At 46.6% G+C, this 16454-nt stretch overlaps 1 protein-coding gene across 1 annotated transcript in view; it reads left to right on the forward strand.

Annotated features, from left to right (window-relative positions):
* cdh23 (cadherin-related 23) overlaps positions 1–16454 on the forward strand; it is a 704187-nt gene that overhangs the window by 662804 nt on the left and 24929 nt on the right. The window contains exons 52-56 of the mRNA XM_041176120.1: positions 689–866; positions 2817–3028; positions 4361–4552; positions 6934–7047; positions 16114–16240. Of these exons, the coding sequence (XP_041032054.1) occupies positions 689–866; positions 2817–3028; positions 4361–4552; positions 6934–7047; positions 16114–16240 (823 nt within the window). The remainder of the gene's footprint in view (positions 1–688; positions 867–2816; positions 3029–4360; positions 4553–6933; positions 7048–16113; positions 16241–16454) is intronic.

Here is a 16454-nt window from a genome sequence, read left to right on the forward strand (position 1 = left end):
AATTCTGGAGTACAGGATTGAATGGGTTGGTTTTGATTGATGTCTTCTAAGTTCCTTGCCGTTCTTGTTGATGACACAATGTGGTCTTCCAGCACTTTCAATATTTAGTTCACTGGTTGAGCACTTGCCTTTCAATGTCTCTAACAGCGATTTTTCCTTTGCCTCTTGACAGGGGTTTTCAGAGAGAGAGCAGGTTATGAATATATGAGGAGAAAAAGCCAGCTAGCTATTATTGTGGAATTATTGGAATCTTCCACACACAGGAGAAAGAGGTTTTAAGTCTTACTACTTTCAGGCTGGGAGCTATTCTGCTGCCCTGTCCTCACACAAAACCTGGCCACCTGGTCGGGAGCCAATTAAAACGTTGTTGCCAGGCAGTTCCCTTGGTCCAGGACTCCTTTCTGGCACCATCCTGTCTTTCATGGCACACACTGTTCCAGGATTGCAACATTGTACACATCTCTCATCCTGTTCCAGTGGATGTGTCTTTCAAACTGCAGCCATTGTAATCTTAATCCACAGTCCAACAGGCAATAAAAAGTTATGGTCTTTACAACAGTTCAACAGAAGTAAAAATGTATGCCATTACACTATCACATTGAGGTGCAGGTGCAGCAGAAGCATTTTTGAGCTGACTTAAGCTACAGCTTGTCGTAAGGACTAATGCAGTTGTTATTTGTCGCTACAGGTGCTGGTGACTGTTCTGGATGTTAATGACTATCGTCCCCAGTTCTCCAAGAATGTGTTTAGCACCAGTGTTTATGAGAATGAGCCAGGAGGGGCATCTGTGGTAACCATGACTGCGACAGATCTGGATGAGGGTGAAAATGCAGTGTTAAAGTATAGTATACAGGGGCCTGGTGTAGGTAAGATAACTAGTTATATAATCCCTTTAAGGGAACGATGTACATTTTATTTGAACATATTTCTGCTCCCTCTGCTCTTCAAAGCTCTTAGTTTGTGTGTTGCCCCAGGTGCCTCATTGCTCCAAAGTTGGTAGAGAATGGTGCTAATCTCTTCCCAAATCTTCCCCACAGCATCTTGTAGTTTTATCCAAGAGGGATGGCTTAGCTTGCTTTGATGGGCTTTCTTCTCCTTTCATCTGGTTGGGGATGGGGGGATGGGGGTGGTGGGGGGTGGGGTGGGGGGGGTGGGGGGGGGGGCCTCACCTCCAATCAGTGGCCAGAATTATTCCGTCAGCAATTTGGGAGTGGGGCCCAACTTGCCCACGGGAAAATGACGTTGGGAGGAACCCCCCACCTCATCCCGCCCCATTTAAATATTCAGGAAGGTGGGCTGTCCACCCGCCGACCTGTCAATGACCAATTGAGGCCATTGACAGGATAATTAAGCTAATTAAAGGCCCTGCCCATCCAACCTTATGGAAATGTAATATTTATTAACATGTCACCCCCCCCCCCCACAAACAATTGTTGCACATATCCAATATCTTGCAGTGGTGCTGAACTGGCCAAGCAGAGTTCCAAACTACTTGCAGTAAATAAATCATATCAACATTTCAGATTACCATTAGTGGGAGAATAAACTAGCCCCCTGTGCAAGTATAGCAATTAGAGTCAAGCAAAAATCCAATATGTCTTATTAAAACTCTTCGCAATGAATATTAAGTATAACGATTATGCACCATAACAATCTACCATTGATTGACCTGAAAGGCTAAAAATTATTGTTGTCGGTATTTGTGAATAAATTTCCTCTTCCTACTTTAGCGAATGCCTCAACCTGCTCTTTTTATTGTCTCGTACTCTGTGTGCCTTGCACACAATATGCTACTCTCTAAGCGTAGCTCTCTCTTCCCCACCGCTTGCCCTTCTCTCCACTCCCCCTCTTCCTCTCAGTCCATCTCTCTGTCCCCTTTTTATTTATATTTATTCATTCACGGTATGTGCATGTCATTGGCGAGGCCAGCATTTATTGCCCATCCCTAGTTGTCCTTGAGGAGGTGGTGAGGAGTCACCTTCTTGAACATAACTGTGTAGCTTGCTAGGCCATTTCAGAGGGCAGTGAAGAGTCAACCACATTGCGGTGGGTCTGGAGTCACATGTAGGCCAGACCAGGTAAGGACAGCAGATTCCCTTCCCTAAAGGACATTAGTGAACCAGATGGGTTTTGACAACCATCTGTTAGCTTTATGGTCATCCCTTACTTTTTTCCAGATATATTTAATTAACTGAATTCAGGTCACTGATGAGGTAATGAACTAATATTTTCAGATTTTGAGCCCAGGCTTTGGATTCCACGTCCAGGAACATACCCATCAGTGTGTCCCATCTACAAGATGCACTGCAGGAATTCACCAAGGCTCCTTAGACAGCACCTTCCAAACTCACGACCACTACCATCTTGAAGGACAAGGGCAGCAGATAGATGGGAACACCACCACCTGGAGGTTCCCCTCCAAGCCACTTACCATCCTGACTTGGAAATATATCACCGTTCCTTCACTGTCACTGGGTCAAAATCCTGGAACTCCCTTCCTAACAGCACTGTGGGTGTACCTACACCACATGGACTGCAGCGGTTCAAGAAGGCAGCTCACCAGCACCTTCTCAAGGGCAACTAGGAATGAGCAATAAATGCTGCCAGCGAAGCCCATATCCCATGAATGAATAAAAAAAATTGCACCATACCCACCTACATATCCTCTCCCCCTCTCTCCCTTATACTCAAACACTGCGTCCTAGAAATTCACCTGGATCAGTTTTCACTGCACAACATGGCCTATGTGCCAAAAAGGAGGTCCAACAAACACTGGAAAGGTTACATTGGGTCATCCTTTTCTCTGTTCCTTTCAGAGGCTTTTAGGATTGATGAGGACACAGCCATGATTACCACCACCCGGCTCCTGGAATCCTACGAGAGGTTTAATTTGACAGTTGTCGCCACTGACCAAGGCGAGCTACCGCTTTGGGGGTCAGCTTTGCTGAAGATTGAAGTGATTGACGTGAATGACAATCGGCCTGTGTTTATCAGGCCTCCCAATGGGACAATACTGCATGTTATGGAGGTAAGACTCTCGGTGCAGATTTGCTAATAGTGAGAAACGCTCAGACAGACCAGTAACAGAAAAGCTTCACAGAATCATAGAATTGTTGCAGCACAGAAGGAGGCCATTCGGCCCATTGTGTCAGCACCAGCTCTCCGAATGAGCAATCGCTTAGTGCCACTCCCCTGTCTTCTCCCTGCACATCCTTCCTTTTCAGGTAAGAGTCTAATTCCTTTGTGAATGCTTCATCTTAACTTCACTCTCAGGCAGAGCGTTCCAGATCCTGACCACTCGCTGCACAGAACGTTTTTCCTCATGTCACTTTTGCTCCTTTTTACTTTAAATCTGTGCCCCCTCACCCTCGATCCTTTCATGAGTGGGAGCAGTTTCTCCCTGTCCACCCTGTCCAGGCCCCTCATGATTTTGAACACCCCTATCAAATCTCTTCTCAACCTTCTCTTCTCCAAAACAATTCTCTCTTAAACAAGAAGATATTGGTTAAGAATAAAGAAGAATTCTAAACTCTTGAAAGACAGCATTAGAAATGGGTCAGTAGTTCTTTTTTTAGTTTTGCATATCTCGTTGCAGAGAATGTATCAGATTATCAGAAAGGGGAAGGAGAACATAAAAATCTGGAGCTAATAAAAGGCCATTCAGTCCATCAATTCCATTCTATCCAGAGCCTAGTTTCATTGGCACAGTGCACATTGGCACCAATGCATATATCTTGTCTGTACCCATAGAAATATAAACAACTGGAAAATATGGTTGGCATTCACTAGATTCATCTGCAAATGTAAACATCTCCTCTACTGCTCAATTGTTTTTATAGCCCAAAAGAAATACGAACATACAAACAAGGAGCAGGAGAAGGCCACTCAGCCTCTCAAGCCTGCTCTGCCATTTAATAAGATCACGGCTAATCTGATAGTAACCTGAAACCTGCATCCCGCCTACCCCCAATAACCTATCACCCCCCTGCTTACCAAGAATCTATCCACCTCTGCCTTAAAAATATTCAGAGACTCTGCTTCCACCACCTTTTCAGGAAGAGAGTTCCAAAGACTCACGACCCTCTGAGGGAAAAAGTTTCACCTCATCTCCGTTTTAAATGGGCGACCCCTTATTTTTAAATAGTTGGAGATTCTCCCACAAGAGGAAATATCCTCTCCATATCCGCCCTGCCAAGACCCCTCAGGATTTTATATGTTTCAATCAAGTAAATGTATTTGGTTCCCTTCTAATTTTTCCAGCACTATCTATACCAGCATGAAACCTTGCAGCTCAGAAATTGACCCATGACTCGAGACTGTGACACCTCAAGCATTTATTGTGCTCACTCTTGTTTCCTAGGAGAGAGATGCAGGATTCAATGTGTATGAGGTCCTGGCCACTGACAACGATGAAGGTTTGAATGGAGCGGTCAGATATGGCTTTCTGAAGACAGCAGTCAACAGAGATTGGGAGTATTTCAGCATCGACCCCCTCAGTGGAATCATCAGTACCACAGTCAGACTGGACAGGGAGAGGCAGGCTGTCTATAATGTGAGTGATTGGTTTAGCGTACCCTGTAATCCCCATCCTTATACATGCCGCACTTCTGATTATAGTGGGAAGGAACATTTGGATCCGAGATCCATCTTCATGTGCTTTACTGAAAGCTGCCCAGAAATATGTTGATATTGTTTCTTGTGGTTGTGCTGACAGGGTTATATGAAGATGACTGGGAGGAGACTTGTCGAGAGGATAGGTGCAGCATGGTCCCATTGGATGAATGGCCTTTCTCGTGCTGTAAATTCTGTGTAAAGCATGAGAGAAGTAACTAATCTGACCTTGAAGTTCAAAACTCTTTGCAATGTCCGGTGCCTGGCCCTCAAACGATGAGCTGGAGCTAAACTGGTCGTGAAGTTCAATTAAATGTTTGGTCACCTCAAAAGTCAAAACCCTGACCCGTGAGATAGCTATTACCGTGTCACCTTTGTAACAATGCCAAGCAGCTTTGGGGCCTGCATTGATTCAAGCAATCAGTGATATAACCAGGGTAAAACCAGAAAAAGATGGAAATACACAGCAGGTCAGGGAACATCTGTGGAGAGGGAGACAAAGATAACCTTTCAGGTTGAAAACCTTTCATCAGAACTGATTATAATTCAGCTCTTTATTGTAGCAGAACAATCTGGTATATACAGGGTGGGACTGAGAACAGCACAGTGCTGCCTACACACTGATGTAAGAAGGCTCATGACCTAGACCTAGGGTCAGTGTTGTGTTAGCCAGAGACATGTTAAGTCCTGGAGCTGGACAGAGAGCTCCATGCCTGTGCCCTTCACTGTACATTTGTATATTGTTACAAGTAGTTAATAAAGACTTGCTGTTAACATTTAGAACACTACGAAGACTTCTTTAAAAGACATGTTCTGCAAACAACACCATCGCAACACTTATCTGACCTCCAAATGCAGATGTGATAAGCATGCTGTCTCGCTTCCTAGAGCCTGTCTCACTGCTCTTAATCTTCTCACTGTATAGAGTATAACTACCGCTCATTGTGATGCCTGGTGTAAAAGAGTGCTCAGTCAAGTCCCTTGCTTTGTCTTATTTCGTTGCAAGGGTGAGGAACCATTCCCACCCATGCTCCCAAATGTTTGAAAACCACTGCGATTGAGCGTAACACTTGTGCAGATCTCCCTCCTGCCTGGTAATGCCAGATGCAAGCAGCAGTATAGCCCAGGTCTGATCAGCCATGCCACACACTGAATGCAAGTTTAACTGCAGGCTTAAGAGTCATTAAGCAAACTTGGATAGATGGCTTTTGGCCACTGTTCACACTGAATACTAAGAACAAGTAAATTTTGCTTTGTAACAAAAACAAAAATAGCTGGCAAAACTCAGCAGGTCTGACAGCATCTGTAGAGAGGAACACGGTTAACGTTTCGAGTCCATATGACTCTTCATCAGAACTAAGGAAAAACAGAAATGAGGTGAAATATAAGCTGGTTTAAGGGGGGGTGGGACAGGAGGACCTCGATAGAGGGCCAGTGATAGGTGGAGGCAAAGAAGAGATTGCCAAAGATGTCATAGACAAAAGGGCAAAGGGGTCTTGACGGTGGTGATATTATCTAAGGAATGTGTTAATGGTGACATTAAGGGTAGCAAGCAGGACAAGCAAGTGGCAGATGGCCCTTGTGGGGGTGGGGTGGGGGGAAGGGATCGAAATGGATGGAGATATAATGATAGATCAAAATAAATTTTAAAATAGGTGGGAAAAGAAGAATATATTTTAAAACTTATAAATTATTGGAAAAAGGGGGATTGGAAAGGGGGTGGGGATGGAGGAGAGAGTTCATGATCTGAAGTTGTTAAACTCAATATTGAGTCCGTACTTGGCTTCATTATCACCGTTCAAGCATGGTTTCCCAATATAGGTGTGTGATTATTTTGATCCTGTCTCATTGCTAGCAGTGAAAACCCAGCCGCAGCTAATCAGTAGTTTGGAAGAGGAGGCGCCATGTATCTCCACCTTTGTTATCCAAGTGAGAATTGACATCACTGTGTCAACGAATGAACTGGAGGCAGAGCAGGAATAATGGCAGGACTCACAGTGAACAGGGTCTATTTAAAAAAGTTCACGATGAACTACAGCAAACAGAACTCGACTACAGCAAGAATCTCCCAATAAAAGCAAGGTTATTCCGACAGCAAAGTGCAGTGGGTGGAGGATAGTTTCATCACACACATTGTCTGAATTAAATCAATCTCATTCACTCCATTGCATGATTGAGGAGGGAAATTAGCCAATCATCTCTGTTTCTGGCTGGGAATAGATTTGCCATTATAGAACAGTGTTATAGTGAAAGAGCAGAATGGTATCAGTGAGTCTTTCCCTCATAGTTTCTTTATGTTTTCTCTTTATGTTTTCTTTTTAGCTGATTCTCCTGGCATATGACCTTGGGCAGCCTGTTCCCTATGAAACCACACAGCTTCTGCAGGTAGCGCTGGATGATATTGATGACAATGAACCACTCTTTCTCAAACCACCGGTAAGAGCATTTTGATAAATATAGTAAATACAGACAGATACCCGGTAACAGGTTCCAAAACTGTGAGGAATTGTCTATATTGCACATAAGGATCTTGCAACACAGATGGAGGCCATTCAGACTATTATGCCTGTGCTGGCTTTCTGAAAGTGTTGCTGATTGGTCCCATTCTCCTGTTATTTCCCCACAGCCCTGCTAATTTTTCCATTTCAAGTTCACGTGAAATTCCTTTCTGAAAGTTACAGTTGAATTTACCCTTTCAGAGAATTATAGAATGATTACATCACAGGAAGCCATTTGGCCCATCGAGCCCATGCCAGCCCTCTGCAAGAGCAACTTAGCTGGTTCCACTGGCGGAGCAGGCTCGAGGGGCTGAGTGGCCTATTCCTGCTCCTTGTTCATATGTACCTGTAGTCCTGCAAGTTTTTCTCCATCAGTTGCTTGTTCAATTTTTTTTTCACATCCACCACTGAATCTGCCTCCACCACACTCTCAGAGAGTGCATTCCAGATCCTAACCACTCACTGCGTAAAAAAAGATAGTCTTCATCTTCCGTTTGGTATTTTTGTCTAATATCTTAAATCAGTGTCCTCTGGTTCCTGAGCCACCCACCAGCCAAAATGGTTTCTTCCAAACTACCCTGATCAAAAACCTGCATCGTTTTTAACACTTCTTTTGAACCTCCCATTAACCACCATTGGTCAAAAGAGAGCCAGTTGCTGTGACTCATACAAGAATAGAACTTCAGAGGGACAAGGGGAGCATGGAAATCTGTGTGAAAGTGAGATGGGATTTTCCAGTGCGACCCTGCCTAATTGTACTGGTTCGTGACAGGTTTTGTGTTCAGCAATATTCTCAATACCAGCGCAATTTTGGGCACAATTTGCTTATTTTCTTCCATCTTTGTCGGTGCTTCTTCAACCTTCTGAAAAATGGCTCCTTTGAATCCTGTGTACTTGTCTCACCCACCCCACTTTATACATCACCTGCTGAATAGGCAGCTAGACCTATTCACTGGCTTAACGGAGAGGGCTGCATCCTAATGTCTCACCATTGCTGTTGACAGCATTTGTCCTCTCTCCCTTTAAGGGAAATTGGTTGTTCACAAAGTGTGGTCGGGCACAGGCAAAGCTGCAGCTCACCAACCCACAGGCCACGTCATCTCTTTGCTGAATCAGTGTTTTCTTTTCTCTGTTAGAAAACGCTGTGTTTGTTAATCATATTTAGCACAAATCTTGAGGATGAAAGCACCAGGCAGCACATTTGTAACCTTCATCAGCTGTGGTTCAGTCAGAAGGACTGTTGAACACAGAGTCAAAAGGTTTTGGCTTCAAGGCCCAAATCCAAGGGCTTCAGTGCATATTCGATGTTGGCACCTCCCTGCAGTACTGAGAGAGTCCTGTATTGTCTGAGGCACTGTCTTTCAGATAGAATATTAAACAGCGACCCCACCACACCCCCAAATCTGTCTAATCCAGTGGATTAAGTGGGTGTTATAGCTCTTATGTTACTATTTGAAGAGGACCTGGGGAGTTCTCTTCATCAGCCTGACAGTTCAGCACAGTACTGAGCAAGTGCTACACTGTCGAGGGTGCCATCTTTCAGTTGAGGTGATAGACCAAGGTTCCATCTGTCTGCCTGCTCAGGTGGATGTAAACGATCCCATGGCACTATCGCAAAGTAGAGAGCAGGGGAGTTCTCCCTGAAATCTGGTTAGTATTTATCCCTCAAACAACATCACTGAAACAGATTATCTGGTCATAATCACATTGCTTTGGGGGATCCTGCTGTGCACAAACTGCCTGCATTGTGACAATGACTACACTTCAAAAACATTTCATTGGCTGTAAAGCACTTTGAGACGTCCAGTGGTCATGAAAAGCGCTACATAAATGCGAGTCTTTTCTCTCTTCATCAGCTAATTCTGCCAACTACGATCATTCACGTCATTGTTTGCAGGAGCTTTCTCTGGGCAGAATTACTGCCTACATATCTCCACACGTGAAGATAGTTCACCGAGACATTTCTGAGAAACACAATAAATTACAGAGTAATAGTTTGAGGTAGGAGTAACCCTTCAGTCCATCTAGCCCACCTATCTCCAGTCCCTTAGTGTGTTTTTAATGACTGTGAAATTCATTGACAAGAACCTGCTGAGTTTCCTCTTGAAACTCTTTAAAGTTTCTTAGTTCCCCACCTGGACTGGTGATCTGTTCCACATACTTAGCATCTTGTTAGCATAAAGGTTCCTCCTCCATTTTGTATTGAGGTACAATATAAATTTTTCACAACTGGTTGGCTTGCAAGCCTGCTTCAAGAAACATTAAGAGTTAATCAGGTACCTTTCCCCTGATAAAAACAAAAAACTGTGGATGCTGGAAATCCAAATCAAAAGCAGAATTACCTGGAAAAACTCAGCAAGTCTGGCAGCATCGGCGGAGAAGAAAAGAGTTGACGTTTCGAGTCCTCATGACCCTTCAGCAGAACTAGTTCTAGAACTAGTTCTTACCTTTCCCCTGATGTTTGTTCTACAGTGCCAGACCAAAAGAATAGCTTGTATAGCCCTTGTTACCGATCAAGTAGAATGATCCAACATTCTCTGAATTTAAAAAGAGAGGTAATTTCATTGAAATGAGAGGGTTTGACAGGGTAGATGCTTGGAGGTTGTTTCCCCTGCCTGGAGAATCTGGAACTAGGAGTCTCAGTCTCAGGATAAGGCATTGGCCATTTCGGACTCAGTTGAGGAGAAACCTCTTCAATCAAAGAGTTGTGAATCTCTGGAATTCTCACAGAGAGCTGTGAATGCTCGGTCACAGATTATGTTTCAAGACTGAGATCAACAAATACTTGGACATCAAAGGAATCAAAGTCTTTGGGGATAGGGTGAGAAACTGGAGTAGTGGTAGGAGTCTAGCCATGACCTTACTGAATAGCGGAGCAGGCTCAAAGGGCTGAATGGCGTACAGTATGGACAAGGAGCAGGAGTGGACCACTTGGCCCTTCAAGGCTGCTCTGCCATTCAATAAGAACATGGCTGATCTGACTGTAATCTGAGCTCCACATTCCAACCTACTCCCAAAAACCTTTCACCCCCCCCCCACCCTTGCTTATCAAGAATCGATCTAGCTCTGCCTTAAAAATATTCAAAGACTCTGCTTCCACCACCTTTTGAGGAAGAAAGTGCCAAAGACTCACGACTCTCTGAGAGAAAACATTCCTCCTCATCTCTGTGTTAAATGGGTGACCCCCTTGTTCTAGGTTCTCCCACAAGAGGAAACATCCTCTCCACATCAAGACCCCTCAGGATCTTTTACGAGCAGGATTTTTTGTTCGGGGAGGGTGCCTGCGATCAGCAGGTCCGGGAGCGGCTGGGGAACAGACCGCCGGCCACCGTCGGCCCCTGACCACCATTTCATGCTGGCTGGCCAATCACCGGCCAGCTCACTGAAAGCCCCCGGAAAGCAGAGAGCTGCCTCATGGAGCTGAAGAACCAAAAAGCAACAAATAAAGATTTTAAAATTCCAAAAAATATGTCCGCGCGTCAGAATCAGTCACCTGCACATATGGGTGATGATAAATTCTGTCCCCACAATTTTTTTTTTAAATTAGTATCGGAAACCTCATCCCGCCCTTGGATGAGGTTTCCTCAAAAAGGCAAAGGCCGCCTGATCGGTTTACCCGCCCGCCAACTGCACCATTGGACTGACAACAAAAAATCTCTGCCAATTATAACCTTAATGACCTTAATAAGCCTTTTAATTGTCAGCGGGCACACTGTTGACTCTCCTGATGTCATCTCGCGCTATTTCATGCTCAAGCGGGTCGGGCATGTGCCTGCACACCAAGTGAAAAATTTGGCCTCATGTTTCAATCAAGTCACCTCTAACTCTTCTAAATTCCAGCGGATGTAAGCCTGGCTTCTCCAGCCTTTCCTCATAAGACAACCCTGCCAATCCAGGTATTAGTCTAGTAAACCTTCTCTGAACTGCTTCCAACGCACTTACACCCTTCCTTAAATAAGGAGACCAATACCGTACACAGTACTCCAGATGTGGTGTTACCAATGCCCTGTATAACTGAAGCATAACCTCCCTACTTTTGTATTCAATCCCCCTTGCAATAAACAATAGCATTCTATTAGCTTTCCTAATTATTCCAGTGGGGTTCCACAGGGATCGGTGTTGGGTCCCTTGCTGTTTGTGGTATATATAAACGACTTAGACTTGAGTGGAGGAGGGTTGATCAGTAAGTTCGCAGATGACACGAAAATTGGTGGGGTGGTAAATAGTGAGGAGGATAGTCTTAGATTACAGGAGGATACAGACGGGCTGGTCAAATGGGCTGATCAGTGGCAAATGGAATTTAATCCGGATAAGTGTGAGGTGATGCACTTGGGCAGGACAAACAAGGCATGGGAATACACGATGAATGATAGGACCCTGGGAAGTACCGAGGATCAGAGGGACCTTGTTATCCACCAGTCCCTGAAGGGAGCGAGACATGTAGATAAGGTGGTTAAGAAGGCATATGGGATACTTGCATTTTTTCACTGAGATATAGAATATAAGAGCAGGGAGGTTATGCTGCAACTGTATAAAACACTAGTTAGGCCACACTTAGAGTATTGCGTGCAGTTCTGGAATCCCCATTATAGGAAGGATGTGATTGCACTGGACAGAGTGCAGAGGAGATTTACCAGGATGTTGCCTGGTCTGGAGAGTTTTAGTTATGAGGAGAGATTGGATAGACTGGGGTTATTTTCCCTGGAGCAGAGGAAATTGATGGGGGGACATAATTGAGGTGTATAAAATTATGAGGGGCATAGATAGGGTAGACAGAAGGAACTTTTCCCCCTGGTGGATGGATCAATAACCAGGGGCATAGATTTAAGGTAAGGGGCAGGAGGTTTAGAGGGGATGTGAGGAAGAATATTTTCACCCAGAGGGTGGTGGGAATCTGGAACTCACTGCCTGAAAGGGTAGCAGAGGCAGAAACCCTCATAACATTTAAGAAGTATTTGGATGTGTACTTGCGATGCCATGGCATACAAGACTATGGGCCTAGTGCGGTAAAATGGGATTAGAATAGTTAGGTACTTGTTTGACCGGCGCAGACTCGACGGGCTGAATTTTCCCCCCGTCGGGGGCCAAGTTGAAGGGCGGGCGCACACAGGCCCGCTTCCAATTGGCGCCCCCATTCGGGGGCTTGGTGCCATTTTACATGGGCCGGCCAATTAAAGCCTGCCCAGAGTGACATCCGCACAGAAGTGTTATGTATTCCCTGTGCGAGCAGTGGGGGGATCCCAAAATCGAGAGTGAGTGAGCCTCAGGGAGATTGGCTGAAAATGTAAAAAACCTAAAAATAGAAAAATAAAATTTCCCTAATTTGTCCCCTCATGTGACAATGTCGTATGAGTTGGGACACGTCCATAATTTTCACAACTTGATTAAAATTCTTTAAAACCCTACGTGACACCTCCTCCCGCCCGTGGACGAGGTTTCGTGTTTGTCCTAATTCGCGCCGGGGCTCCTGGCCAACCTGCCAACCTTAAGGTTGGACGGGCAGGTCCTTTAATTACTTAATTGACCCTGTCAGTGGCCTCAATTGGCCATTGACAGGTCGGTGGGCGCACAGCTGATTTTGCAGCCCCCCCCCCCCCCCTCCCCCACCTACCGGAAAATTTAAATGGGGCGTGGTGAAATCGAGAGTTCCGCCTGACATCACCGCGCATCGCTTTACATGTTGGTGAGCAGGCCCCGCCCCCACCCGCCGACGAGAAAATCCTTGCCCGATGGGCCGAAGGGCCTTTTCCTGTGCTGTACACCTGAATGACCATGAGCAGAATTTTATGTCGGGTGGCAGACCCCACACATCAGCGCTTAAAATGTCGCGCGCCGACATCGGGCGAGCGTCCTGATGTCTCCGCACGTCATCACGATATTTAGCTGGGCGGGCACACGATGAAGTGCAACGTGCGCCTGCCATTAATTAAAGGGTTTGTTAAGGCCCTTAACTCAACAATCGACTGATTTTGAGGCGCCCATGCAATCTTCGGCTTGGTGCACGGACGCAACAGGCAGGCGAGTGAGTGACTTTCTAACAAACCTCATCCACGGGCTGGATATGTGGGCTCAGTGGGGTTGTCAATGTTTTATGTGAAGTATTTATTGCAGCAAGTATTTTAAACTTGCCTGTGTGATCTGAAGCAGTTCAGAACCAATTCCAGCAGCTTTCTCTGTACTTTGAAGCTTCAGCTCAGCACTTTGCAGTCGGGAATCTTTACCGGGCCTGGAATTTTCCGGAGGCCTCCTTTTAGCCTGGGTATGGGTTCTGACATCTCCACTGGAGGCAGCTCCTCTGAGGAGGGAGGGCTAGAATAAGGAGGAGGCCAGGAGTGGACAATCAGCCTCCAGGGGAGCCACCTTTGGGAGGCCAGGCGCAGGCACAAGGGGCGCAGGGCCAAGAGGTTGTCCAAGGTGGAAGGGGCCGCAAAAGACGCCACTATCCTGCTGCCAGGGTATACAGGCGGCGAAGCAGCTACCTCAGTATGACTGAGGTGCAGTGCCAAAGGAGGCTCCAACTGTCAAGGGAAACAGTCAAGTACATCTGTCAGATGATTGGGCCTGAGATCTCCCCTGTGTGGGTGAACACCCCATGCCAGCAGCTCTGAAGGTCACAGTTGCCCTCCACTTCTGTGCATCTGGCTCCTTCCTGGGGTCGGTGGGTGATCTTTGTGGTGTCTCCCAATCAACTGTTCACACTTGTGTCAAGCAGGTCACAGACGCTCTGTTCAGACGGGCATTGACCTTCATCCACCTCTGCTGTGACCAGGCCAGCCAGACACAGTGAGCCAGAGGCTTCGCGGCCATTGCTGGCTTCCCCCGTGTCCAGGGTGCTATAGACTGTACACATGTGGCTATCAAGGTGCCAGCAGGTGAGCCCGGTGCCTTCATCAACAGGAAGGGCTTCCACTCCATGAACGTGCAGATAGTGTGTGACCACAGGATGCTGATTCTACAAGTCTGTGCAAGGTACCCAGGCAGCTCCCACGATGTCTACATCCTCAGACACTCCCAGGTGCCGGGGCTCTTCAGTGCTCCAGCCCGGCTGGATGGGTGGCTGCTGGGTGACAAGGGCTATCCCCTCAGAAGGTGGCTCATGACGCCTCTCCGCTACCCAAGAACAGAAGCTGAGGAGCACTACAATAGGAGCCACGGCTCCACAAGGGCTGTGGTGGAGAGAACCATCGGTCTTCTCAAGATGTGCTTCCATGCCTGAACGCTCAGGGGGCGCACTCCAGTACCCCCCAGATCGTGTCTCTGTGATAGTGGTTGCATGCTGCGCTCTGCACAATCTTGCGCTGGAAAGGGGGGACACAGTTGAAGATGAAGACCTTGACATGGTGGATGCAGCTGCACACAATGACCCCAGCAGTGGCTCAGAGATTGAGGAAGCACAGGGCAATGATGAGGGGCAGCACGCCGACCCGCAACTATACCAAGGAGGCAGGGACACCCAGGACACTTTAATCCAACGAACCTTCAGCTAGCTCCTCACACTTGGATCAGCAGGAGCAGCATTGCCTGGCGCATCCATACACGGCACTTAAGTGCTACATCTTCCACTTCATCAGCTGCAACTAAGGGCTTAGCACTTAAATATCAATATCCACTCAAACACTCTTGAGATGTCTGTGAAACACACAGATGCAGCACAAAGGAGACAAATGTGGACTTTATTCCCATCCATCAGATGGTGCCACAAAAAACAAAACATTACTCTGACGTTGACAAATATAAATTCCCTGATCTCGGGGCAACAGAAAAGCACCAGTGAGAAACCTGTGGTGTGCCTAACGTGCCTTATGCTTATGTTTGCGGGTGCCTCGTCTTGGTGCTGCCCCATCGCTCGGAGTGGCTTGTGAGACAGCTGCTGACTCTGCTGTCCTGTTGGCCTCGATCACCTTGGCGGACGTTCTGTGGCCTGTGGAGCCTGAGCTGGCCCCACCTGGGGGCGGGGGGAGTGGCCCATTCCAGAGCTGGCACCTCCCCAGTTGACACAGCCTCAGCGAATGCAACAGTCACTGGCAGAGGGGCAGAGGAGCTGCTGCCCTCATCTGGAGCGCCCTGAGAGGAGCTCACGGTGATGACAAACAGCTGCTGCTGCACTGACGTGAGGTCACATTGAATCTCCCTGCTCACTCTAGACGGATGGGCACCGAGCCGGGACACTTGGTGCCCAGAACATCTCCCACATTGCCAATGACCACCTGTGGCCATTAGCGCTGTGAGGGCTTGCAGATCAGAGCGTAACCCCATCAGAAGCTGATCAATCCGCACAAAATGGTGGCGAGGCCCATTTCACCGGCAGCGATCGGCTCCACGCCGGCTGCCAATTGGGTCAGGCCCACCCGCCTGACAAACATAAAATTCGGCCCTCTGACTCTATTTGCCGTACCTGCATACTAGCCTTTTGCGATCCATGTACCAGGATACCCAGATCCCTCTGCATTTCAGAGCTCTGCAAACTCTCACCATTTAGATAATACATTTCTTTTTTAATTTTTCCTGCCAAAATGGACAATTTCACATTTTCCCACTTGCCAGATCTTTGCCCCCTCACTTGACCTATCCATAAGCCGTTGTAGCCTAGTCCTGCTCCAATTGTTTTTACGTTCCTAACACATCTCTCAGAAATATCTCACTTGGTGAATGTCAGAATGCAAATTTTCTTTTTACTGCAGCTGCAACAATACATTCCATTGGTGCATTTTCCTGTGCTGAAAAGAAAGTTGTTCATTTACTTTTAGCTCCTTATCAAATCCCAGAAAGATCACCAAGAGGTTCACACACTTTATAGTTACATAGGGAAGAGTGCACGTTGAACAATACCCCTGAATTGGAAAACATTTCTCATGGGGAGGGGAACGAAGGCTGGCTGGAAGGATTATTGTTAGTGCTAAGGACGTTGAATGGATGCTTCAGCTTTAAATGTTCTCACTCCTTTTTCACTCTCTCTCACTATACGGTACGTTGCTAACCCAGTGTTGCACCTGTGTTTTATTAGAGGAGTTTGCAGTACCAGCTGCTCTTTGTGCCCGAACACTCTGATCCATCTACTGTTGTGGGGAATGTAACGGGAGCGATCGATGCTGATGAAGGATCCAATGCTGTGGTCTATTACTTCCTAGCAGGTTGGTTCCCAGGCAGTTGAGTTGTGCCCTCATTGCTTGCCTAAACCTTGCATCTGGTCAACTAGCTCATGTAATCGTTGCCAGCACCTCCTGCTCTGACACTGAAATGATTGTAGCTTTGACACTTCCAGACTGCGCTAATCCAGCACACTCCTTGCCAGCATCCTATCCCCTACTTCCATAAAATCTAATTTCTCCAAAGCTCTGCCATCTT

This window comes from Carcharodon carcharias, chromosome 28 (genome assembly GCF_017639515.1).
Source record: "Carcharodon carcharias isolate sCarCar2 chromosome 28, sCarCar2.pri, whole genome shotgun sequence".
In the NCBI taxonomy this organism is placed as follows: domain Eukaryota; kingdom Metazoa; phylum Chordata; class Chondrichthyes; order Lamniformes; family Lamnidae; genus Carcharodon; species Carcharodon carcharias.